Source organism: Eptatretus burgeri, chromosome 12 (assembly GCF_056783735.1).
Source record: "Eptatretus burgeri isolate ZD-2024b chromosome 12, Ebu_testis_v1, whole genome shotgun sequence".
In the NCBI taxonomy this organism is placed as follows: Eukaryota; Metazoa; Chordata; class Myxini; order Myxiniformes; family Myxinidae; genus Eptatretus; species Eptatretus burgeri.
Window position 1 is genome coordinate 35401872 of NC_140972.1, and position 25000 is coordinate 35426871.

Below are 25000 nucleotides of genomic sequence, written 5' to 3' on the forward strand. Positions count from 1 at the left end.
TGCCGCCAAGATGGTGAAGATAACCGTGTAATGGAGAGCAGGCTGTGCGTGGAGCACAATGTGTAAGTCTTGCTCGCAGAATTTGCCGGCAATCCAATGTATTTTCCTGTTTATCACTCCGCCAACGTTCTCAAGTATTATTTTATCCTTTCACAACACTCACAAAGATTTTTCTGAAAATTAATTTATAATGAGAAAAAGGGTGATTTTATCAATTAGGCTTAGGAGCCACACTTAAGTCCTGAAAGAGCCGCAGTTTGCCGACCCCGGGCCTAGGCTGTCACTATGTGTGAGCATGACGCATGATTGGTGATGCCCTGCATGCCCTTTATGGTTTAAGTCTTGTGACTGTTATTTGTCTGCATCCAGTATTCCATGCCTTATTCGTTCTATCTTGTGTCAGTTAAACTATTTATTCACATTTCCCAAGTCATGCGTACATGTCTGGTTTCTGCCATCTTTCCCGTGCTGACTGTTTGGTTTATTGATTGGAATTTACTGGAGGAAAATAAGTTAATTAGGGTTATCTCTCTGTTAGGCCATTCACACCTGTTAGACATATGTGAGGCAAGAAACGTGTCAAATCCACTGCTCAGACGACGTGCCATCCAAATTTGGCCTTAAGCTGGTTATCCGCTGCATTAATTCACACCATCCTCGTCTAAGATCGCTTGCGGTTTTGGTTGGGAGCTGTGCTCACATGAGTGTATTTTTTTCTCTCATAAACCACCACATCACACCCTACCTCCCGTCATGGACCTTTTTTGCTTCAAAAAATTTTAATAACGGGGAAAATGTTATGGATAAACACACGTTACATGTTTTTAGAATATTTTTGTGACCTAATTTATATTATTGTTCTTTCCAACAGTTCACTGTCTTGTGTTTCCTCCCTCGTGGAGTACAATATGCATCAAGTTGTTTGCATTTTCCTCGAAAAGACAAGCTGTCTTCACCAGAAATCGCAACATTTTGAGATTCTGTCCGACCTCCGGAGCTCCTAAATGTATCATTCTGTTTTGTTTACATGATTTCCTCCTGCCATATTTAGCATAACAATGTGCGTCATCAAACTTTGTTTTGATGTACAGTAAAATGCTTTGGTAATGGTAAAAAATGCTTTTACAGAATGGTAAAATTCTTTCTTACTCCTGTGTCATCAGACTAACCCCAGAATCGGCAACCTGACTTCACTTGCACGACACCATATTGGTTCACGAAAAAAAAAGTGACCACTCTATTCGTTATTGTGTGTGTCTGTCTGTCTGTCTGTCTGTCTGTCTGTCTGTCTGTATGTCCTGAGCATAGCTCCGTGGGTTTTGATCCGATCCTGATAAAATTTTGGTGGGAGGTTTATATCATGATCTAGTTGTGTTTTCCTGAAAATAGGCATGGTGCACCCATTATGGGTAGAGCAACGCCCAAAAAACGTGTTTTTAGGGGGTAGCCGATTTCAATTTGCATCTTCTCCTAGGGGGTTTGTCGAATCTGACGGGTTTCAGTATTTGGTTAGCCCAATGGCACCTGCATAGCCCCACGGAGCTCAATTTTTTTCATTTCCGTCCCAAGGTCAAGGCCACAAGGTCACGAACTTAGAAAATTGCGAATTGTGTTTTTAGGGGGTAGCCGATTTCAATTTGCATCTTCTCCTCGGGGGTTTGTCGAATCTGGCAGGGGTTTCGGTATTTGGTTAGCCCAATGGCACCTGCATAGCCCCACGGAGCTCAATTTTTCATTTTAGTCACAAGGTCAAGGTCACGAACTTAGAAAATTTCGAATTTTGACATAAAAATCATACGAGCGCCCAAACTTTGAGAGCTATGATGACAATATTTTTTATGCATAATCTTGAGGTCATTCCCCACCGAAAGTCTTGAAACCATTTTGCTCTATCTCGAACACCTTGCCCGTGGCGCCCCCTTCAAGTTTGTTTTTACGCTGATTTCATCAAAGTATGGATAATCCGAGGAGTGCGAAATGCCATATAGCCAATATGACGTTATATTGTTCCTGGAATGTTCTAGAGGAAGTTTTGCACCAAAGGTCATAATCCTTGACCTTTGACCTTTAAAGTTCACAAAGGTCAAATTTTCAAAGTTATGGGAATCGAACCGGGTTTTCAACCTTCTTCAATGAACTAACTCCAATAAGCTATAGCACGTATCCTGTTTCCTTATTTTAATGTCCACAACATTGTTTTGTGACCTTTAAAGGTTATGCAAAGGTCAAATTTTTAAAGTTGTTGAAGGAAACCGGGTTTTCGACATTTTGCAGCTAATAACCCGTCACTCGTACCACATCATGTTGATCATTTTTATAACTTGGTCAAACATTATCACATTGTCTCATCCTTGACTTCTGAAACAATCTACATCGTCAAATACCGCTCGTGAACCATCGTCGTCTTCAGACTTGTATAATTTGCAATTCATTGAAGCTTGACGTGAGGTCCAATGTGTTTGTATTGCGTAAAGTGTGACTGAGTGGTGAGGAGGGGTCTTCAGAATGTGATTGCATTTCAACAAAAATTGCAATTAAATTTTTTTTTAAGTTATTTATTTTACCATTTTAATGTACGAATTGTCATCTGCATACCCTTTAAACCAGAAAATAAGGAGATAGCAGTCAAAACGTTTCTCAAAACTGTTTGTCCCAGTCAAAAGTAAACTTTTCTCAAAAAGTTTTGACACACCTGATGACATCACAGCATTTCAGTGGACGGTGCTCCATTTCATCCCGAGATTATTCTTGTTCTCTGGCCCTCAAATCCCCTCACCATCCTTGATGGGTGATGAGTGTATCTGCTCATAAAAATGAATTTGGGAAAAGGGGAGGAGATGTATGCTAGGTATGATTTCAAAATTTGAAACAATTTTGACAAACTTTGTCCCTGCTTTCAAACTCTCTTGAAGAGGAAGTTTTCAAAAATAGGGCAAGTTGATTATTTCATTTTTTGGTGTAAATCTAAATGTTCATCTCAATGGGAATTGGTATGGGGAGTAGACCTGAAGAATTATTTTCTGTTTTTCTTTTTCACATCACAGAGAGTTTGGGCAACTCGCAGTTGACCTGTTGGACCAGTCCTTCCGGCAGGATGAGCGAATGGCTATGAAGTTGTTAACCTGTGAGCTACGTAACTGGAGCAACTTTACCTGCCTGAAACTGGCGGTCTCATCCCACGTGCGCCCCTTTGTGGCACACACATGCACTCAGATGCTGCTTGCCGATGTGTGGATGGGACGTCTCAATATGAGAAAGAATTCCTGGTTCAAGGTGTTTGGGTTATGGGAAAATTGGTAGTTTAACATTGTTAAAATTGCTTTGCACATTTTACACACAAGTCACAAGTAGTACCAATCAAATGCATAAAGGAGTGCTTGCGCTGTATTGATACCTTGCCGATTACATCTGAATCTACAAAATTCTTCACCATAGCTCTTGATAGTTGTTTCGTTCTTTTTGCTTTTGCTTAATGTTTAGATCCTCACCGGCAAACACCTTGTAAGAGAAGTGTTTCATTTGTTGAGTCAAAGCTTTTTTTTGAAAGATAAAGAACAATTCTATTCATGGAGAAGTAACTAAAATTCTTGGAATAGTAGGTTACTATTTTTGCTTTTGCAGATAATCTGAAATTTAGCAAATGATGACTTAAATTTGATTGCTCTTTTTTTTTTCTTCTTCTTCTTCTTCTTCTTCTTCTTCTTCTTCTTCTTCTACTTCTTCTACTTCTTCTACTTCTTCTACTTCTTCTACTTCTTCTACTTCTTCTACTTCTTCTACTTCTTCTACTTCTTCTACTTCTTCTACTTCTTCTACTTCTTCTACTTCTTCTACTTCTTCTACTTCTTCTACTTCTTCTACTTCTTTTTCTTTTTCCTTTTCTTTTTCTTTTTCTTTTTCTTTTTCTTTTTCTTTTTCTTTTTCTTTTTCTTTTACCCTGTAATTTGACTTGTGCTGTTACCCCTGGTACCCTTCAATAGGTGATCCTCAGCATCCTGGTGCCACCTTCCATTTTTATGTTGGAATTTAAAAGCAAGGCTGAGATGTCACACATCCCACAAACTCAAGAGCTGCATCAATTGAGTCGGGAAGAAAGTGAACAAGGCACGATACACAGACGTGACATACCTCTGGTGTGTGTCTCTCTGCCATCATCGCAATATTTTGCAGGAAATTACAAAATACTTTAGTCAGCAGTGAGAGCTGCATCTTCCACATGACAAGATTTTTCTGCAAGGCATTGTACACAAGCAGGGTGTGTCTTTTGAGTGGTATAACCGCAGCATAGTGTTTTGTTAGATCTCATGAAACCTAGTTGTTTCAAGTATATTGTCGTGTGCATGGCCCCCATCTAAAACTGCAAGCGATCTCAGACAGGAACTGTACACACCGGTTTTAAGCCTACGAATAGTCAAACTATCAGTCTGAATATAGGCGGAAAGTATCTCGTACAGTTGGGTAATGTGCCCTTGATAACTTGGGTGTGTCTAACGCACACGATTAGCCAGACTAGGTGATTTCCTTCATTTATTTACTTCTAGGGGTTCTCATTAAAACTAAAATGGTTTACTTGGGAAAGAATTGCAGGAAGACACACATTAGGTAATATAAATAAATATTTATTAATCACAAGACAATGGAGACAGAAATCACACACAAAAGACACGATATATAATCACAATACTTAACTACAGGCAAACTAAACTTCTCTAAGGTGCCACATACACACGGCAATCCGTTAGCTACCCGCTGGATTTTGCCCGAACCAGCAGAGGGCTTTGCATCAATGGTACAGCCACGTCCTCAGCCAATGATGCTACCCCATAGCCTTGTGCTGCATACGAACAAAGAAGAAGAACATGAATTAAGGATATGTGTTAAAGATAATTGTCTGGCCTACCGCCCATGTGAGAGGTGGGCCTTGTCCATTTTACACAAGAGGGTGATTATACTGAATCGAACCCTTCAACTTCACAAATCAGCAGACCACAAATCGAGTCCCATCACAGCTCTTGCTGCTCGACCTGCAAGCAACAAGTGTTGCCTGCCACACAAGCACATTGTCTCTGCCCTGCTTATCAGTCAAGTCAAGAGGTTTGCAGCCAGGAATATTAGATTCAACCAAAGAAGCACACTGACCCTATCACATGATGCTGACATCATGTGCATAAAATTATGCCGACACGTAACCTCCAAACTAGGATATATCCGTATAGCAATCAAGTCTTTACAGACTGAGATTAAAGCCTATGGTCACATATATACGAAAACAGATTTCTATCTGGATTTCACCCTTGTTTTGGGCTCATCAGAACAACATACTGCTGATCGTTTATGTGCAGCCATATTTGGCTCGTTAATAAAACTGAATTGAACCCCCTAACTTGACGAGGCAGCAGGGCACAAATCGAGTCCCATCACAGCGCTTGCTGCACGACCTGCCAGCAACAAGTGTCACCTGCTGTGCGAGCACATTGTCTCTGCCTTGCTGATCACCAGTCAGGAGTTTTGCAGCCAGGAATATTAAATTCAACCAAAGAAGCACACTGACTCCATGACATGACGCTAATGGCATAATTTATACACATGATGTCAGCATAATGTCATCGAGTCAGTGTGCTTCTTTGGTTATACATGTGTATGTGTATATATGTATATATGGTGTTGGCTTAATGGTTAGGGTGATGGGCTTGGGATCTGAGGGTCCTGAGTTCAAACCCCCCTTGGCTGTTGAGTTAATACCAGGTGGGGTTTACTGCCTGTCATCCTTCTGAGGTCGGCAAAATGAGTGCCAGCTTGCTGGTATCCTGTGTTGGAGTGGCGACCTGTCCAGGATTGTGTCCAAAAGCCAAGGACACTGCTTAGGCAGCACCAACACTCTGCACAGAGTATGGTCCCAATGTATGTATGTATGTATGTATATATATATATATATATACATATATATATATATATATATACATATATATATATATATATATATATATATATATATATATATATATATATATACATATATATATATATATATCATATTTATTTGGTATTGCTCTCAAAGTTAATTCTGTTTTCACTTGCATTTCTTTTCTTGATGTAGATGAGGTTTTAAACATTGAAAGGACCCACTGTTTTGTTATTCCATGAGCCGCAATGGCCACATAAAAAGAAAAGTCAAGAATATTTTCGAGGTCAATGTTTTTGTTGAAAATTTGTGCTGAGAATGTGATGGCAAATAATTTTACCTGTTGTTCCACTTTTAATCTTTTTCTTCATGTTAAATATATTGATAAATCTCCGAATGAATTTTTACACTAATACTTAAAGACCTTAGGTGATATCACCATACTTTTACAAAAGTAAAAATTGAAGTCAAGAGGTTTTGCAGGTAAACAAGTGTAACACTGGAATTAAATTTTTATTTAAAAGAACAGTCAGGTGCTGTCGATGCTGATGCTTTATATTTGCAGGATGTGTTTGCTAGTGGAAGCACTGCAGACATGAACGAGTCCAGTACAGAACAGATCTGGATCCGACCGGCTGGTCTGTCGCCAAGTCGACGTGTTTACGAGTTCTACCATGCTCCGATTGTGAAGTTTTGGTTCAATATGGTATGTGAGTTTTATTTTTTTGAAGCATAAATATGCAAAATGTATTTGATGAAAACAAAATATAAAACAGAGCTTCATTAAGCAATTCTTCAACAACAACAACAAAAACCACTTTGGAAGCGCTTTTTTTTTCTACACAAATTATCATTATTTTGCTTTGCCGATCAACTAATAAAATAACTTCACAAGTTAACAGTAATGTTTTTTTGTTAACTGAACAACATGGGTTATGGTTAGCTCCAGCCTTGTGTTGGCTTAGCGGTTAAGGTGGCTGGCTTGGGACTTTAGAGTCCTGAGTTTTAGCCCTATGAGCCTTTACGCCACAAAAGGAATGGTATTATTATTATTATTATTATTATTATTATTATTATTATTATTATTATTATCTCCAGGTCTAACCCTAACTCTGCCAGCATTGCTTGGTAAACATTGGCTATTGCCGGCACCCTGAACAAATCCCAAATTCTTGCTCTAACCGACATGGGGCACTGCTCCAGCAGCACAGCTGCACCCTCTCAGCCATTGGTGCTGTCTGCTTCTGTGCTGAATACTAAAGAAGAAGATTGTAGCCAGTCCCAAGTCCTGAAGTTAATTTTTCTGTCAAATCATAAACTTGCATTGCCCATATTCTTTGGTGCGTAATTATTAACTATTTATAAGGAATCACTCCATGTGTTGCCCAGTTATATGTATTTCCTACCCGATAACATGACCCCTGTTTGAGTGTTTGGGTTGTTTGATTTTGTTCTCCTTTCTACTTTAGCCCCATTCATGCAACATCATAATCAGCCTTGTTGTTTCCACATTGCTTGTGGCTGCCACAATACTTGCCATCAGCCTTATCCTAACTGTTAGCTGTGCAATTTGAAAGTGTTTGTTCAAATCACTGACTCGATTGCACAACCGTTTCGCATAAAAAGTGAAACGCTTCCTTCGTGAAGACGTATCACTTTGATAAATCGTCGATATTGTTGTTTGTAATCCACTGATATTAAAGGAATGTGTCAGATGAACAATTAAGTTGATTTTGAATACATTTCTTGGCTTGTAAATTTAACATCTGAAAAGTTTTTGTGAAGACAAAAAATCGCTCATTTATGAACTTTGTATCTTTATATTTCTGAGCTTTTGAGTTTTGCTCTTTTCTGAGAACAGTGCAAAATAAAAAGAAACGTACAAATTAAGCTGAAACAATGGAAGCAGAAAACGGTCCACACAAAATTGCCTGTTTGTAAGTTGCATGTTGTGTCATGCCAAATAGTGTTATTTTCGGCAACACCGGACTTGTTTGGTACCAGTAATATAAGCAAATAGAAAATTTGCAAAATCCAACACTTCATCAGGGATGTTGAACTCAGATTGGATTTTCTGATGACAGAATTGTTAACCGAGGCGGCAGTATTGTTGAAAATGCTAATAATTATTATATTGTGTAATCACGAAATGTGATTATAATCATAGGTAAGCATGAAGTCTGGACTGTGTTCAGGATTACAACAAACCATAAATTGACTTTCACCTTTTTGAGATTATCTTCGAATGCAAATCAGTTCAAGGGAGTTGTGATTGTCACAAACTGACAGACAGACGATGTCCATTAATGGCGCATGTTTGATCGTTGATATATGCCATGGACATGGCAATATAACTTTGTAATGATTTTGGTTGTCTCTTTCTTTTTGTTTGTTTTGTTTAAATCTCAGGTGGCATATATTGGCTTTCTGATGCTCTTCACATATGTTGTGTTGGTGAAACTGGAGCCTAAACCCTCTGTGCAGGAGTGGTTTGTCATCGTCTATCTCGTCACAACTGCCATCGAGAAAATTCGTGAGGTTTGATTAGCCTGCGCCACTCCATTCAAACATCCAATTTCCACTCGCATTGTTGATGCTGCCTCTTGCACCAACCAATGTGGTTTTCTATTTTTCCTGTACTTTTAGAGATCAACTTGTTGATATGAGACATGATTCTGTACAATCATAAATAGCCATTTTGTTTTGATTTATGTCCTCTTTTTATACATTTATTTCATTTTTTAACAGGATCTAAGGCTCGTATTGGAGTGACTACACACACATTAACATGCAGACCAATACATGGGACGCGAGACAAACACAGCCACTGAGCTTGATGGAAGTGCCGTCACTTCCCAGGAAACTGGGTAACAGCTTACTCCACATCAATGGTGTCGCCTTTCTCACCGCACTCAGTGTGGCATTTCCAAAGGAGGAATTTCCTCCTCCCTATGAATGCCAACCGATGGAGATTGTCAATGCTCTTATCCTTTTAAAATTTAAATACTGAAACTCAAGCAAGGAACCAGCACATAACATTTTTTGTCTTTGTTATGACTTTGTCTGGGTTTGAACCCCCAGACTTGGAGCAGAAGCATTTACAACTAGAATGGCACTCGGTGGAACGCATACCTCCACCGCATATTGCCTGATCCACGAGAACATATCTGGCCCAATACATTTTTGAAATATCATGCTACACAGTCCTTTCTCGTTTTTTGGCCCTATCTCTCAATGGTGAAGAATAACTTTGAAAATTAAATAATTCTCCTATCCAGATCCGGACTCGGATCTTCACCAAAATTGAATCAATTCGTCCTCGCCACACACCCAACATGTCAACCAAGTTTCATCCGAATCCGTCCCCAACTTTGTGAGATGTCCTGTGCACGGCCAAACAAACAAACAGCCAGAAAGAGGTAAAAACATAACCTCCTTCACCTTCGATGGCAGAGGTAATTACACCATAGAGTTTAGTTATTTATTCATTATGAGCGAATACAACTCGTCGCTTCACTAACGGTGGTGTGAAGGGGAGGGTGGTGGACAAAGCGAAAGGGAGAGAGAGGGGGAGGGCAAGGGAGGCAAAGAGGATGGAGGGAAGGGAGGAGTGGGTGAAGAAGGGGAAACTAGGAAGGGGAGAAGAGTGAGGAATGGGGTGGAGGTGGGGAGAGCAACACCTAACGAAACACACACACACACACAGAGAGAGAGAGAGAGAGAGAGAGAGAGAGATAGATAGAGAGAGATAGAGATAGATAGAGATAGAGAGAAAGAGAGAGAAAGAGAGAGAAAGAGAGAGAAAGAGAGAGAAAGAGAAAGAGAAAGAGAAAGAGAAAGAGAAAGAGAAAGAGAAAGAGAAAGAGAAAGAGAAAGAGAAAGAGAAAGAGAAAGAGAAAGAGAAAGAGAAAGAATGCTTGCTTGCTTGACTGGAGTTTGCCAAAACACATCTGAACACGCCAAAATCCTTCTGGGAGAGTGTCCAGGTGAGACCAGATTAGAGCTTTTTGGTAAAACACATCATCTCTGTTTACAGAAAACAAAATGAAGCCTTCAAAGAAAAGAACACCTTCCCTTCAGTCAAACATGGAGGAGATTCAGGAGATTGTGGTTGCTTTGCTGTCTCTGGCACTAGGTGCCTTGAATGTGTGCATGGCATCAAATCAGAAGAGAGAGAGAGACAGTGAGAGAGCGACAGAGGTGTAGGAGGAGAGTGCTGCATTGTATTCGGAGTGAGGAGAGAGAGAGAGAGAGAGAGAGAGAGAGAGAGAGAGAGAGAGAGAGAGAGAGAGAGAGAGAGACAGATAGACAGACAGACAGACAGACAGACAGATAGACAGACAGATAGACAGACAGATAGACAGACAGATAGACAGACAGATAGACAGACAGATAGACAGACAGATAGACAGACAGACAGACAGACAGACAGACAGACAGACAGACAGACAGACAGATAGACAGACAGATAGACAGACAGATAGACAGACAGATAGACAGACAGATAGACAGACAGATAGACAGACAGATAGACAGACAGACAGATAGACAGACAGCAGGGCAGAAAAGGCAGAAACATAGTCTAATCGATGTGAGATTGGAAGCACGTACTTTTTCCCGAAACGAACATCCAAGCAGCTTGGAGAGCGCTCGCCAAGTGGCTTAAGCATTCAAACAAGCACTCCAACAAAACGGTCGATATGAAACGGCTCCTTTGGCACGCAATTGGCAATCACCAAACCGTCATATTAAATATACACCTCCTGGAGACGCCCGAAATGTCACATATGTCCGAATTGGACAAATTAGCACTTTTCTCAGAGTTGGGACTGCTTGTAAGTTAAATTCTGGAGCTTAAATTTTGTAATTTGTTTCACTTTGAGATACTCGTGGCGAACACATATGCGGAAATGAAATAAAACAAGAACGCTGACGTCTCCTGAAGTCCGGTGAGTTAGGGTCAAAATATTTACAGACTGGACAAAAGCACCAAACTTGGCGAGAAGGTAGATTAGAGTCCAGAGATTAATTTTTAAAAAGGAGATAGCGACGATAGATTCTCCATTCAGTACCAAACGGGCCTAAACTTGGCTCAGATCGATAGGCATGACGCCGGAGTATCGGTGTGGAGGAACGCGCAAATTTGACGACCCGCCCTAATTATACGGTGTTCCACGCGGAGGAACTATGGAACATCAACAATGGCGGCAGCAAGTTGTGCTCTGAATTCATGTCATTATTTCGCGTTAGAAAATCCATTTTCGGGGTAGAAAAGGGAGTGCGAGGTCGCGTTATGACACCAAATATAATTTTACTAGTCCATACATCCGAATGGTGTAGTAGAGGCGTGTTGTTCAGTTGTAGTTGTGCAAAACAATGGCGATTTTTTTTTTTACGACGCCAACCACCCGCTGGAAAAAATGATTTTCAATGATAGCCCTACATTACATGCAGATCTGTTGTCTCACCCACAGCAGAGTTATTCCCCCCCCCCCCCCAAAAAAAAAATTGAAAATGTGACCTTGCAGTCTGACTACCCTGCCCTATTATTGGCTGGCTCTATTGGAATGAAGGCATGGGTGGTTTTGAGGCCTGTACCAGTGTTGTATTATTGCCAGCTCTCATACTGCGCAATAATACCTGTACTAAGTCTTGAGGGATATTACTTCCTTTAAATTTATAATATGATTATGGATAACAGGATGAAAATAACATCTCAATGATGTGATAAGACAATGAATGTTATGATGATCAATGATAATTATTGACTCTTGACAGCTGAGCCCCACCACCAAATAATTAGTCATCATAGCATACTTATACAGACCACATCATCAGGCAGTCAGCATCTATCTTCATCATTATTTATATCTGATTCTGATGACTGATTGATTTCTGAGATTTGTTTCTGGCCTATCAAATCTTGTGGTCTTTTCATTCATATGAATGTCCTTCAATTCTTTTGTATGGTTCCTTTTTTGTCATTCTCATCAAACTGGCATATAAGGAGTTTGTTTGCAATTACAACTAGCTAAGTCTTCCTTTTTTGTTGAATCGATTGTTTTGTTAACCGAGGGATAACTATTAAACTGTTTACTATCTGTTGAATCCCACAAGAGGAAATAAAAATCTTGAAATGTCACAGTTTTAGTGTATTGAAAAACCAAGCTGTTAGGGTTAGCCTCTGCAAGTGCCCTTGCAACAGGAACAAAAATAGGAGCCAATAAACGTGAGTACAACTTACATTTCATTGCCGTTAAGCATATCCACCCATGGTCAAGGGTGACCTGAATGAAAGTGTTCAGGTACACGTCGCTGTTTTTCCACTTGACCACTCGTCACATACCGCGTTGTGGGATGTTTCCTGGCTCAGCGTCCAGTTTTCGGTACTATCGCTCGTATCATTATTATCTTGCGTGCTCATCGGAATTTAAATCTCCATGTGCAAAATTTCGAGATTTTCAAAAAAACGTGTTGTATTCTAACGTTATTAGATTTGTTTAGTATATTATAATACTGTCGATTGAAAAGCGAAATGTTTACACCATCCTAGCTAAGTGGTCTCATCAATTATGGAGAGATTTTTGAGCAAAATCGACTTGTATTGTAAATTGGTGTAATGTGACCATTTGACCTTGAAAATTGACCTTCAAGGTTAGACGTGTCTCCTTTTCTCCAAATGTTTACTTTGGTGCCCTCTATCTACATGCCAAATGTGGTGCTTTTGTCCAGTCTGTCACTGTTTGGCCATTTTTTTACCCCAACTGACCGGACTACTGGCGTTTATAAGCATTGCAATGTACCAAGCGATTCGTAGCTATGATGAACAGCTTGTTCCAAGTTGCAGCCTGTTTTCCAAATCAGGGTAAGGTTGAGCAGGTCAAAAAACATGGCGGCTTCAGACCCCAGCAAGGTTACTCAAGAGAGGCTTTAAGACCCCCAGACAGTGAGGTGGCTGAGAATCGCCTGATGAAGGATATAATTAAATAAGGCCGTTAATTATCTTCAAAAGGGGTGTTTTTATTAACCCAAACACCCAATTTTCACTCGTGACTTCCTTGGAGTTTTCTCAAAATGCATGCAAAGTTTCAGGCTGCTAGGTTTTATAGTTTTGGCGTTATGGAGGAGACACACACACACACACACACACTGACACACACACACTGACACACACACACTGACACACACACACACACGTTGCCTTTTATTCATATGGAAGATAGATATATTGACTGCTTTTGACATTTGCACGTAGCTCATGCTTGGGAGCCTCATTGGTATGCATTGCTGCCTGTGCTGTCGCTGATGATTCGCCAATAAGTGATGATACCGGTCTGGCAGCTGAGCGGTTGTGTAGCATTGGGATTCTCATGTGTGTACTATTTGTGAATGTCTTTATAGCTGTGGAGGAACTCTGGGAAGGGTTTGAAATAGTAAAGCGCTTGCCTTGTGTCGACCTTCTTGGTTGCTTTATGCAGCTTCTTCGGCTCAAAGTGAATGGGTGTGTGTGTGTGTGTGTGTGTGTGTGTGTGTGTGTGTGTGTGTGTGTGTGTGTGTGTGTGTGTGTGTGTGTGTGTGTGTGTGTGTGTGTGTGTGTGTGTGTGTGTGTGTGTGTGTGTGTGTATTTTGCTCACCAGCAACTTTTATATAAGGCAACTCATGACTACATGCAGCAAAGCCTTATAAAGTAATTACATTTAGTGCTATCATTGTTCTTGAAGTGATGATTTGTGTGGCCACATGTGCAGTATTGTTTCATCAGGGCACTTTATATTATAGAAATGCTTCATCATTTTGTTAGGTTTTTTTTCTACATCCACAATAGTGTTTTACTCATTACAATTGTTCTTCTTCCACTTCACATCCATTAGATCTTCATGTTTGAACCTGGAAAAATAGGACAGAAGATAAAGATGTGGTTTGATAGTTACTGGAACATAAATGATTCATTTGGAATTCTCCTCTTCTTTGTGGGCTTTGGCCTTCGATTCTTTCCATCTCTTGTCATCATCGCCAAGATAGTGTACTCTCTGGACATTATCTTCTGGTATGTACGCCTGCTGGACTTCTTTGCGGTGAACCAGAATGTTGGCCCATACATCATGATGATTGGCAAAATGGTGAGTGTCTATTCTGTAAAATTCCATTAATGTGTTTGTGTGGTTTCACTTGTCTTTGCAGTTTAAGTTTACTGTTATAGCGCTCTTTGCTTTTAAATGGGTTCGGACTGGAGACTACAACCTTGAATTTATACCTTTGGAAAATGCATCGATAGAAGTCAAGTTCAAATAGGAGGCAAGTTGGGATTGGATTATTGAAATGTTTCCTTCTTAAGCCATAAGGATAATTGCAGGAAAGGGGTGGCAGGATAGTCTAGACTCTAGAGGTATGTATGCACTGCTTCTGATCTGTCTAGCCAGGGTTCAAATATCGGCCCAGCTGTCCTGGTCATCCCGGTGTTTCGCAAGCAGGGCGATTCATCAATGTGTGTACCTTGTGCCATCCCATGAATGGACATTGAACTGGGCATCCCATCTGCCAGCGTTGGTTGGTGGATGTTAAAGATCCCATAGTGTCCTTCATGAAGAGTAGGTGAGCTATCACTGGTACACAAAACAAATTCCAAATTCTTGCTCTCACCTCCATGGGGCACTACCTCAGCGGTACAGCTGCACCCCCAAAGCCATTGATGCTACCTGCAGCCATGTGCTGCATACCAAAGAGGAGGAAGAAGAAGAAGAAGATTGCAGCAAGTCCTTAAGTTAATTTTTCTGACAAATAATAAACTTTTTTTTTTCTTTCTTTTAAAACTGGCATTCATGGTTTTTGGGAAGGCTTTGCCGAAACAATATATTATTTAACTTACCAGTAAATATTCTACTGCATATAACACATGGACACGAGAATAAGAGTGTATTGACGACATCAGAAAGACTGAACTTTGAAAAATCAATGACTAAAAACAGTTTAACACGGTGCAACATAATGCCAAAACTTTCTCATTACCCTGACTAAGCTCGTATAAACTGTACACAGCCACAATGGAAGTGCTGAATTGTGGCCACAATTGGATGGAGAGGCTTTTGGCGAGACTTATTCCGAGCAGTGTACACTGGTTTTGTCTGATATCGAGTATCAAGATAGGTTTTGTAATGTCCGGGGAGCAGTGAGACACGGAGAGTCGAGAGGGTTGTCGTAACCCTGTTTATTGCGTTCCCGGATGCACACTACTACGAGCCTCTAGCGGGCGCGAACAGCTATATGCATTGCAGACACGTGACTATTATCACAACTCCTCCACGCCCCCTCAATGCTCTATGCCAATACACCACACTCCTCCCTCTTAAAAGCATGATTATAAACTGACAATAACAATAATCAAAAATCATTGGCACTACGACACAAAAAGCAACTAGTGCCAAAACGGCACTCAGCAAAAACATTGGCACCATGACACAAAAAGCAACTGGCGAAAAAGGACACAATGACACAAAAAGCAAAGAGGAACAAAATGACATCAATCATGTAAAATCTTCCAAGTACTACGTCGCTTGATCTAACCCTGGGGTGATGGTCGGGCTGAGAATCAAACCCAGATGAGATGGCGCAAAAGAAAGCGTGCTTCATCCGCACAACCTGGTACAATAATACCGTTGTTTTAATCAGGCCCATAACTCGCTCTTCTATTCCCATCACATCATATACCGTGTTGGTGCGAGTGAGTTGAATTCCAAATTCAGTGGACTGGGTGATTGAGTACTGAGTTGCACGACGAAGTCAATGGTGTTAGCAGACCCTAATAACAATGGCTGTGTTAAAAAAATAAAGAGGGAAGTTTGGGAGCACAGTATAACTATGCAGCAGAGGCGCCACCAGACGGCCCACTTACAAGCCTTCTGGCTAGGTCGAGGTGACACGCTCAGACGAACCTCCTGCGCCCCTGGCCGACAAGCTCGCTCGTCCCCCACGGACAGAAACAGGTAAACACGCTGAGTCCGCCAGACATGAGGGCGCCATCGCTGGCGGGAGCAGCGGGGAGGGCGGCCTTGGGAAGATAACACCAGGCCCCGCGAGATGAACGGGAGGGGTGACGCTGAACAGCACCGTAGTTCCACGTGCAACTCGAACCGGGCAAGTCCCACACCAAAACCGTGCACCAGCGCCGGGCGCAACACCGCCCCTGCCACGGACCCCTCAGATCGCAGCAAAACAAGCCGAGATCCCAACGCACGTCCACACCGACGATCAGCGTTGGCTGGATGAATAGCAACGTCATACAGCAGCAGAAACATCGTTTGCGCAGATGCAAACTTCTCTTTACGTACAGCGCGTTCCCACAGTATAATTTTAACACATGAGGCTGCAGCGAACTGCGGACTGTCATCGAAGACCGGGATCTGGAAGACCTCTTTATTCACAACGATCGTCCGCAAGTTCTTCACATCAAAGAAAGCATTGATCCCAATCAAACACATTTTGCTCACACGCGGACTGTCGGCATTTGCTTTTATAACGCCATGCTTAATCACTCATGCCGAGAGAATCAAACATACAAGCATTAACAAATCACGAACCACGCTGCGAACAAGCCTCTTGGTTGTAACGATGTCAAGGCGACTTGCGCGCAGGTCCTCATCTGAACGTCGAAGAGGAAACCGTCGATGGCCGCGCATCGCGAACTTCCTGGATGCGACCGGTTCGCTTTGGACTTGGCACAGTGCCAACACATCAACCCGGTTGGTTGATCCAGACGAAGGTGGACCCTCCGCGCAACGCAAGCGCGAGAGCCCGTCGCAGCTGGCATGCTCGCCATTGCTCCGGAACCGTATATCGTAGTTGCAGGAAGCAAGGAACGGACACCAATGTTGTATCGCCGCGGCCCCTGCCACCGGGTCCTCGCCCTCGGGTCTCGAGGGAGGCCCGGGCCCAAACGGAGGTATGGGGCCCGAAGGAGACACAGGCGCACCTGGAGGTACGAACTCCGAAAGAGGAACCTCCTCCCACCGACTCTCTAATCGGCTCGGTACGGGACGCCCAAGGTGAATGGCTGGCGCCGCCCAGTCTAGCCTGAGGCTAGCCAGCCAGTCTCGGCCCAAAAGCGCCAGCCCTCCCCTCGTACCACAAACAGCAAGAGCAGGGCGCTCTGACCTTGGTAGGTCACCGAGACGTCTGTCACAGCAAGTGGCGTCATCGCTTCGCCGGTGTACGTGTACGGCGTGAGGGTCGACCTGATAAGATGAAGACCGTGGAGTCTACGAGCGGTCTGTTCGCCCATGATCGACACCGCGGCCCCGGTATCAATTTGAAAAATGATCGGTGTCTTGTTCACCTCGATCTCCACTGTCATTGGTCTTGTTACCCTCGGACCAGTTGAAAACAGGTTCACCATCGGCTGCAGGTCCCGCCCCGGGTCATCTGGGTTGCCCCGTGCAGGTTGCAGGTCTCGTTCTGGGACGGAAAAGCGTACGTCATGTACAAAACCTCGCATAGGTTGCAGGTCTTTCTCCAGGTCGTCGGGGTGGTCTCACACAGGTTGCAGGTCTTGCCCCGGGTCATGGGGGTTGTCCCACGCCACGTGGATCTCTGGACCACCTGTGAGGCTCTGGCCGGCAATGGTTCGGACATTTCTCAGCGTCTGTTCGACGGCCGATGCTGTTCCGACCGCTGAATTGAACGTAATGTCCTCGTACTTTAGCCAAGACCAGTCCCGGTCGTCCCGGGCCAAGACCAGTGTGGTGTATTGGCATAGAGCGTTGAAGGGGCGTGGAGTAGTTGTGATAATAGTCACGTGTCTGCAATGCATATAGCTGTTCGCGCCCACTAGAGGCTCGTAGTATCACCGAAACCATGTCCGAGTCTTGCAATCCAGCAATAAAACGATCATTGAGCCTGGCCTGCCGTGCACTCGACGTGAATTTGCAGGCGACGGCGAGATGTCTCACCCGCGCGGCGAAATTCGCGATGCGCTCCCCTGGGCTCCTTGCCAGGTGATCGAACTCGTACCGCATGAGCTGCGATGATTCTCCCGGCGCCGTGTGCGCCTGGCAATCCAATTGCTCCGGAAACAACTCAAAGTCATTGCCGATGAAAACGTGCACTCCGCCATGAGCAGTGATCCGATCCCATCCTCATCGCCAATGTAATGTCCAGGGAGCAGTGAGACACGGAGAGTCGAGAGGGTTGTCGTAACCCTGTTTCTTGCGTTCCCGGATGCACACTACTACGAGCCTCTAGCGGGCGCGAACAGCTATATGCATTGCAGACACGTGACTATTATCACAACTCCCCCACGCCCCCTCAACGCTCTATACCAATACACCACAGGTTTCTTTTGCGTACAACGTCTAGACTCATGCTCATGGAGGAGCGAGCTGACAGACAGTGGGACAAAACATGGATCCAACGAGGGGATGAAACAAAGTGGGGGGTGGTATTGTTATGAATCTGGAAGCTTTTTGCACACAAACAGACAGCAGTCCCTGTTGCTTAGTTATTTCGATAAGTATGTGTTTATAGTTAAAATCCCTCCTTCTGTCTAATAGGATTTTCGTGTGTGCGCTGTGAGTTATTTTATAGTCAGGTTTATTACATCTACAACAACGACACCGTCCCACACTCAACCTGGTCGCCATTGCCCACCTGTTTTTGGCTGAGGGCGTGGGTGGAGTCTCCGTCGCTTTGGATCGAGGCTCTGCTCCAAGGAGGGGCATAGAGCGTTTCCTCCAGCCAATGAGTGAAGGGCGAGCATCGCACGCGTACCCCAGCCAATCGGGGGGGCTGACCACCGCAGGAGCCAGATGGAGTGTTCGGCCCGACCAATGAAAGGCGGCCACAAGTTGCCCGACAACCCCCCATCCAATCAGGAGGCGAGTGGTGAGGAAAGAAACCAGCCCCACCTCAACAGAGTAGAGGAGTGATGGTGGCGATTGGCTTCGTCTGCGGTCTTGGTGGCGATTGGCTTCGTCTGCGGTCTTGGTGGCGATTGGCTTCGTCTGCAGTCTTTGTGGTGATTGGCTTCGTCTTCTGTCTTGGTGGCGATTGGCTTCGTCCGCGGTCATGGTGGCTTGGTTTCGTTCGTGGGCCGTGGACTTTGGGTCATGGGTTCGAGTCCCACCATGGTGGTTTAGAGTCGGTGTGACCGCACGAGGCGGGAAGGTACCCCGGCCCGGCTCTACCGAATAAAGACCCACGGGGTCCAGTTGTGTGTGTGTGTGTGTGTGTGTGTGTGTGTGTGTGTGTGTGTGTGTGTGTGTGTGTGTGTGTGTGTGTGTGTGTGTGTGTGTGTGTGTGTGTGTGTGTGTGTGCGCGCGCGCTTGTGTGTGTTTGTCCGTGTCCGTGAGCCCTGTCTGTAAGTCGAATCATTAAGTGCCTTGTTCATTGTACATTACATTTCTTTATTCGTGATAACTCTGCTCTTTGTCTCCCCTCCCCGATTATTGTTTATAAATAAACCCCCGTGTTAAATGTTCCAGTTCGTTGTTCGTGTTTTCTTTCATTGGCCTAGCATGGTTCGTGCTTGAGAAAATAGTAAGGCCGTTGGTGCCGTAACTTGTCATTGGGACCGGCGCGGCTCTGGTAGCTTCCACTCGGTTACGCCGGATCCGAGTCGTTACCTGCGACTTGGATCGGACAGAGTCGACCGAGGGTGTGGTTTCCCCGGTAGCTGGACTGCGTGGTTATTTAGGTATATTGGAGATGGAGACAATTAACCCTACACCACGCGGTCGACATATTTGCGTCCACGCTCCGCTAAGGGACCCGTGACCTTTTGAGTTATCCAAGGGTCACAACATAAATTCCGGGTGTTCGGTGGGAGACGGCTCTACTGCTCCACCGAATGGTCGTTTATCGCCACCGAACCCCGGGCCACAACAGTATTACCTCTGCCACTGAAGGTGGGTGAAGGTTATGTTTTCACCCTTGTCTGTTTGTCTTTGTTTGTCTGTGAACAGGATATTTCAAAAAGTTATGGACGGATTCGGACGAAAATTTTTGGACAGGTTGGGTGCGTGACCACGAAATTGTTCGATTTTGTTTAAGATCTGGATCCAGCTGGTATAAAATTTTGATTCTTCACCATTGAGAGATAGGGCCAACAACGATATCTCGCACAATATCTCAAAAAGTTGTGGACGGATTTGGATGAAACTTGGTGGACGTGTTGTGCATGTGACCTGGAAGAATTGATTCGATTTTGGTGAAAATTGTTGAAGATTATTGATGAAGATTATTTATTTTTGGACAGAGACAGAGGCTTTATTTATTTTCATCTGCTGGAGACTGTTGTTCCAGCGTGAGATGCACATGGCTACTGATGCCATAGTTATTGGGTCTGGGCCTCTGCTGGGGTAAAGGGAGTGGCTGAAGCTTATTACCTTAAATGGCTTTGTCTTCTCTGAGTTTCTTTGTTGATTTTCTCATTTTTAATCTGCTGATGGAATTATATTCTCATGAGTATAAATACGTTTATATTATGCAGATTAAGTTATATATTTGGCCTTTTTGTTAAATGCATGCCACAATCCCAATAATTAGAAGTTAATTTATGGAGTGACATAATTGAGGATTTCGAAGGGAATGATGGCTCTGTCAAGGCAAACAGCGATGATAGAAATTCCTTTTCCTGTGCCATTCCCGACAGATGGCGAATATGTTTTCCATTGTGATTATCATGGCAATAGTTTTGCTAAGCTTTGGTGTTGCACGACAAGCTATCCTTTTCAAAGAGGAAGAATCAAGCTGGTATCTTGCGAGGAACATTGTGTTTCAGCCTTATTGGATGATTTTTGGGGAGGTATATGCTCCAGAAATTGATGGTGAGTCACTCTAATTTCTGATTTATTTAACTTTTGCCTGATCTTGGCATTTTCCCCATTATTGGATTCATCAATTGTAGTGCAGGAGAAAAAGGCCAGCTGGAATCTATGATATTGCTTTAGAACTATGTTGTTTTTATCATCATTGTGTTTATACAGACGTGAATCCTGAATGTCTGTTTTTATAGTTCTCTTTCATTATCATTGTTGTCTCTCGGGCTCATGGAGAAGCTTGTACATATAGATCAATCATCTCATTTCCCCCATATCATGAGCTATGTGCTCAGATGAAAACCCCCAAATAAGTGTTTTTATCGATTCTCTTTTGTATTTATTGAAGCATTTCGAAATGGTGCCATTTAATTTGCTGCAGATCCTTTAATTTCGGATGAGGTTAGGTGAGACTTGTATTGTTTTGTTCCTCAGTCTTCTGATTCTTCCTTCATTTACTCCATTAACTTGCTCCCATACTTCCAGCTTGCGAGCACATCCAGTTAAATGGAACAGAAGAGTATCCTCCATGTACTACAGGCGTGTGGATAACACCTTTCCTACAGGCTGTATACCTCTTTGTACAGTACATCATCATGGTGAACCTCCTCATTGCCTTCTTCAAGTGAGTCATTAAAGGAGACTGCTAAATAGCATTATTTGTGTGTTGAGTTGAGGTTGGTAAATAAATGGAAGTCATGAGGGACCTGGCTGCATGTTACCCCGTGCACGTAGTGCAAAGCTGGGTTGAACAATTTGTTCACTCTGTTTGACAGATGCAAGTCTTTGATCGAGGAACCACTTGATTTCAATTTAATTTCATATGTTGAACACTGTCTTACACAAATCAGAGCATTAACCTGCAGTTTAGCAGTACGTTGGCTCTGAATTTGGCAAATTGTACAGAATCTCGTCCCGAGCATGCATGTGCACATCTTGCAAAGGCAATGCTTCAGTCTGTCTGCCTGGCAGTCAAACAAAATTAAAAATCATTCCAAACAGGAAACTTACTGTTTTTAGGGATGTCATAACGGACAGAAACAACAGGCATGAGTCACTTAATCAACGTGTTAAATAAGGTGGTGTAAAAGAGGGTGCATTATCGGCGATAAACTTCTGATTCAATGGTTTGTTTTGGGTTTTGTTCGGCAACTTTGAAACCTTAAAAAAAAATAAAAAACTTATTTCAATTGAATTACTTATTTGAACACTGTAGAACGCAAATCACCTTGTTTGCACTTCCAAAAACCCCAGTTTAGCAACATTTTGGCCAAATTTTACACCGTCTCTACCAATCAAATTTGTTGCGCACTCTGACGGTGGAGTAACATTGACATTTGGACAAATATGGTGGTGCATCGAAATGCAACAACAGAGCTAACTTCGTCCAAAATATCTGTTTGTTTAGTGCATCTTACTCAAAGATCTTTCCAAAATCGTCAGTTTCTACTTGAAGAGTTGACAGAGGGTTCAACTCTGGATTGTTCCATTCAGCCCATCGGTTTTATATGGTTGCCATCGCGTATGTTATTAAAAGATCATGAACAAAGCTAATATAGATCATGCTCATAAATGCAAAGCATGAGTTGAAACGACCCTTCTCATGTCCTTTTTCTCAAGACTGCATGGGGTCAGGTGTTCCATGAACTGTCTGGTTTCATTTGCTATTATTTATATTATTTCATGAAGCTTTTCATTCCAAATATTTGTATTCATTCTTGCAATGTAAACTTCCTCAAATACACAATAATCAATATGAATAGGAAATTGTGGATCTTGATACTCTCAGCCACACAAAATGTCTTTCCTAACGGTAGCAGACTGATTTTTGTTTTTTTCATCCACAATTTCCTTTTATCATGTCTATGATTATGCCATGATATTCTTGTTTTCGTTTAACTCTGCAATTGCTCTTAATAAGTTATATTCATTGTTGGATAATGCTTAAAACCGACACGTGAACTCGTGAAGAAAGAATGATTATGTTTTGTGATGGACATATTTTGCATTGCTTATGCCTCGTCACATTTTTACATGATTGTGCAGGTCCTCTGCTATAATTACTGAAGGGGGATGGAGGTTGTGTTTTCACCCCTGTCTGTCTGTCTGTCTGAGTAGGATATCTCAAAATGTTATGAGCGGATGTGGATGAAATTTTGTGGATGTGTTGGGTGTGTGACAAAGACTAATTCATTCAATCTTGGTAAAGATCGAGATCCCGATCTGGATCCTATCGATCCGGATCTGGATCCTCCAGATCTGAGAATTTTCAAAGAATTTCTGCATCATTAAGAGATAGGGCCAAAAACGATATACAGCACAATATCTCAAAAATTTATGCATGGATTGGGATGAAACTCAGTGGACAGATTGGGTGTGTGACAAAGACAAATTGATTCAAATTTGGTGAGGATCCAGATCTGGATCCTGGAATTTCTTAGTTTTTATCTCTGCGACTGAAGATAGATGGAGGTTATGTTTTCACCCCATCTGTATGTTTTCTGTCTCTCTGTCTGTCTGAGCAGGATATCTCAAACAGTTCTGGATAGATTCAGACTAAACTTTGTGGACAGTTTGGGTGTCTGGCAGTTGGTTGTGTGATAAGGATGACTTGATTATATTTGTTGAAGATCCAGATACTAGAATTTTTAAATGATTCTTCACCAAAGAGAGGTAAGGCCAGGACGGATATATCACACGATAACATGATCTTGATACTCTCAGAGTATTCGATAACAGAGGTAAGGACGGATATATCACATGTGTGTGTGTGTGTGTGTGTGTGTGTGTGTGTGTATATATATATATATGTGTGTATATATATATATATATATATATATATATATATATATATATATATATATATATATATATATATATATATATATATATGTATATGTCTTCTTTCGGCTGCTCCCGTTAGGGGTCGCCACAGCGGAACATCCGTCTCCATTTCGCTCTTTCCTCCACATCTTCCATTGACACTCCAACCACCCGCATGTCCGCCCTCACCGCATCCATGAACCTCTTCTTTGGCCTTCCTCTTCTCCTCCTACCTGGTGGCTCCATCCTCAGCATCCTTCTCCCGATATACTCCGCTTCCATCATATCAGCCAACTCTTGCCCTTTGCCAGTCATAGTCCCAACATTCAGAGTTCCAACTCTCACCTCCACACTTCTACCCTTCCCCCTCTCTCACTGCCTCTGGACCCACCTTCCCCATCTCCTCCTCCTTCGCCCAGCAGTAGCACAATTTCCACCGGTACCCTGCTGACCAACGGTACCGGTGGCGGTCATTCACATTGGTAACCCGGGCCTCGACCGATCCGGTATGGAAATCCGTTTTATTGTCCGCATAATGATTTGGCATAGGTTTTTATGCCGGATGCCCTTCCTGACGCAACCCTGGTCGCCTCATATGACACACAGGGATATGGTACACCTATTCCAACCGGGGCATACACCGGGCCCAGTACACTGGTACTCATTTCGCCGACCTCGGAAGGATGACAGGCTGAGTTAACCCCCTGGTGTATATTAATTCAGTGGCCCAACGGGGCTTGAACTCAGGACCTTTTGGGTCCCAAGCCGCTGCCCTAACCACTACGCCAACACCAGGTATTTTATAGAGGTATGTGAAGAATTGACAGAGGGTGTATATACAGTAGACTAGGCGCAAGTCGTCACCATCGGGACCGAGAAAAAAGTGACGACTTCGACGTGTGACAACTTGCGCGTATGCGAACATTCATGACTGTGGGGTAAAGGAGGAAGTCGTGCGTGGCCCGGACACGTACGTGTGAGAGGGCGCAACAATCTCTAAGCTGGCTATTGTACCAAAAGGGAAGCACAATCCTCGGTGCATAGGTGGGGGTTCATTGGTGAGTTGGAAAGTGATCAAGCAAAGATGGAATTCATGAATCAGTTTATCAAAAGTTAAGATAATGAACAACTGTATGACAAGTCATATACCATCGGTGATGGTATATCACCATCGACAAATGTGGAATGAATTGCTGTTGGAATTCATTCATTGGAATGAATGTAGAATGAGTTTTCATATGGAATGAAAACTCGTATACCATCGACAAATTACATGACACACAGTCATCGTGGTGATGACTACCACTCAATGCCTATGTGTAAGTGAGTGCGGTGATGTACAAAACAAGTCAATATAAAACCATGATCGGACTTCAACACGAAGTTTGATCGATCCTTTACTCCTTCGCCAGAGACTGCATTGCGCAGCCTGCCTACCTCTTCAGATGCATGTTGGACGGCGCGTTGA

The 25000-nt window shown here is 42.9% G+C and overlaps 1 protein-coding gene across 3 annotated transcripts in view; it reads left to right on the forward strand.

Annotated features, from left to right (window-relative positions):
* Positions 1–25000, forward strand: part of TRPM7 (transient receptor potential cation channel subfamily M member 7) — a 224113-nt gene that overhangs the window by 136305 nt on the left and 62808 nt on the right. For all 3 annotated transcript variants that reach the window (XR_015050321.1, XM_085850121.1, XM_085850122.1), the window contains 7 exons: positions 3045–3273; positions 3981–4133; positions 6468–6608; positions 8312–8440; positions 13774–14022; positions 20544–20718; positions 21196–21334. Coding sequence is in view for 2 of the 3 variants with exons in the window: in XM_085850121.1 (XP_085706247.1) it covers positions 3045–3273; positions 3981–4133; positions 6468–6608; positions 8312–8440; positions 13774–14022; positions 20544–20718; positions 21196–21334 (1215 nt within the window). In the remaining variant the exon portion in view is untranslated. The remainder of the gene's footprint in view (positions 1–3044; positions 3274–3980; positions 4134–6467; positions 6609–8311; positions 8441–13773; positions 14023–20543; positions 20719–21195; positions 21335–25000) is intronic.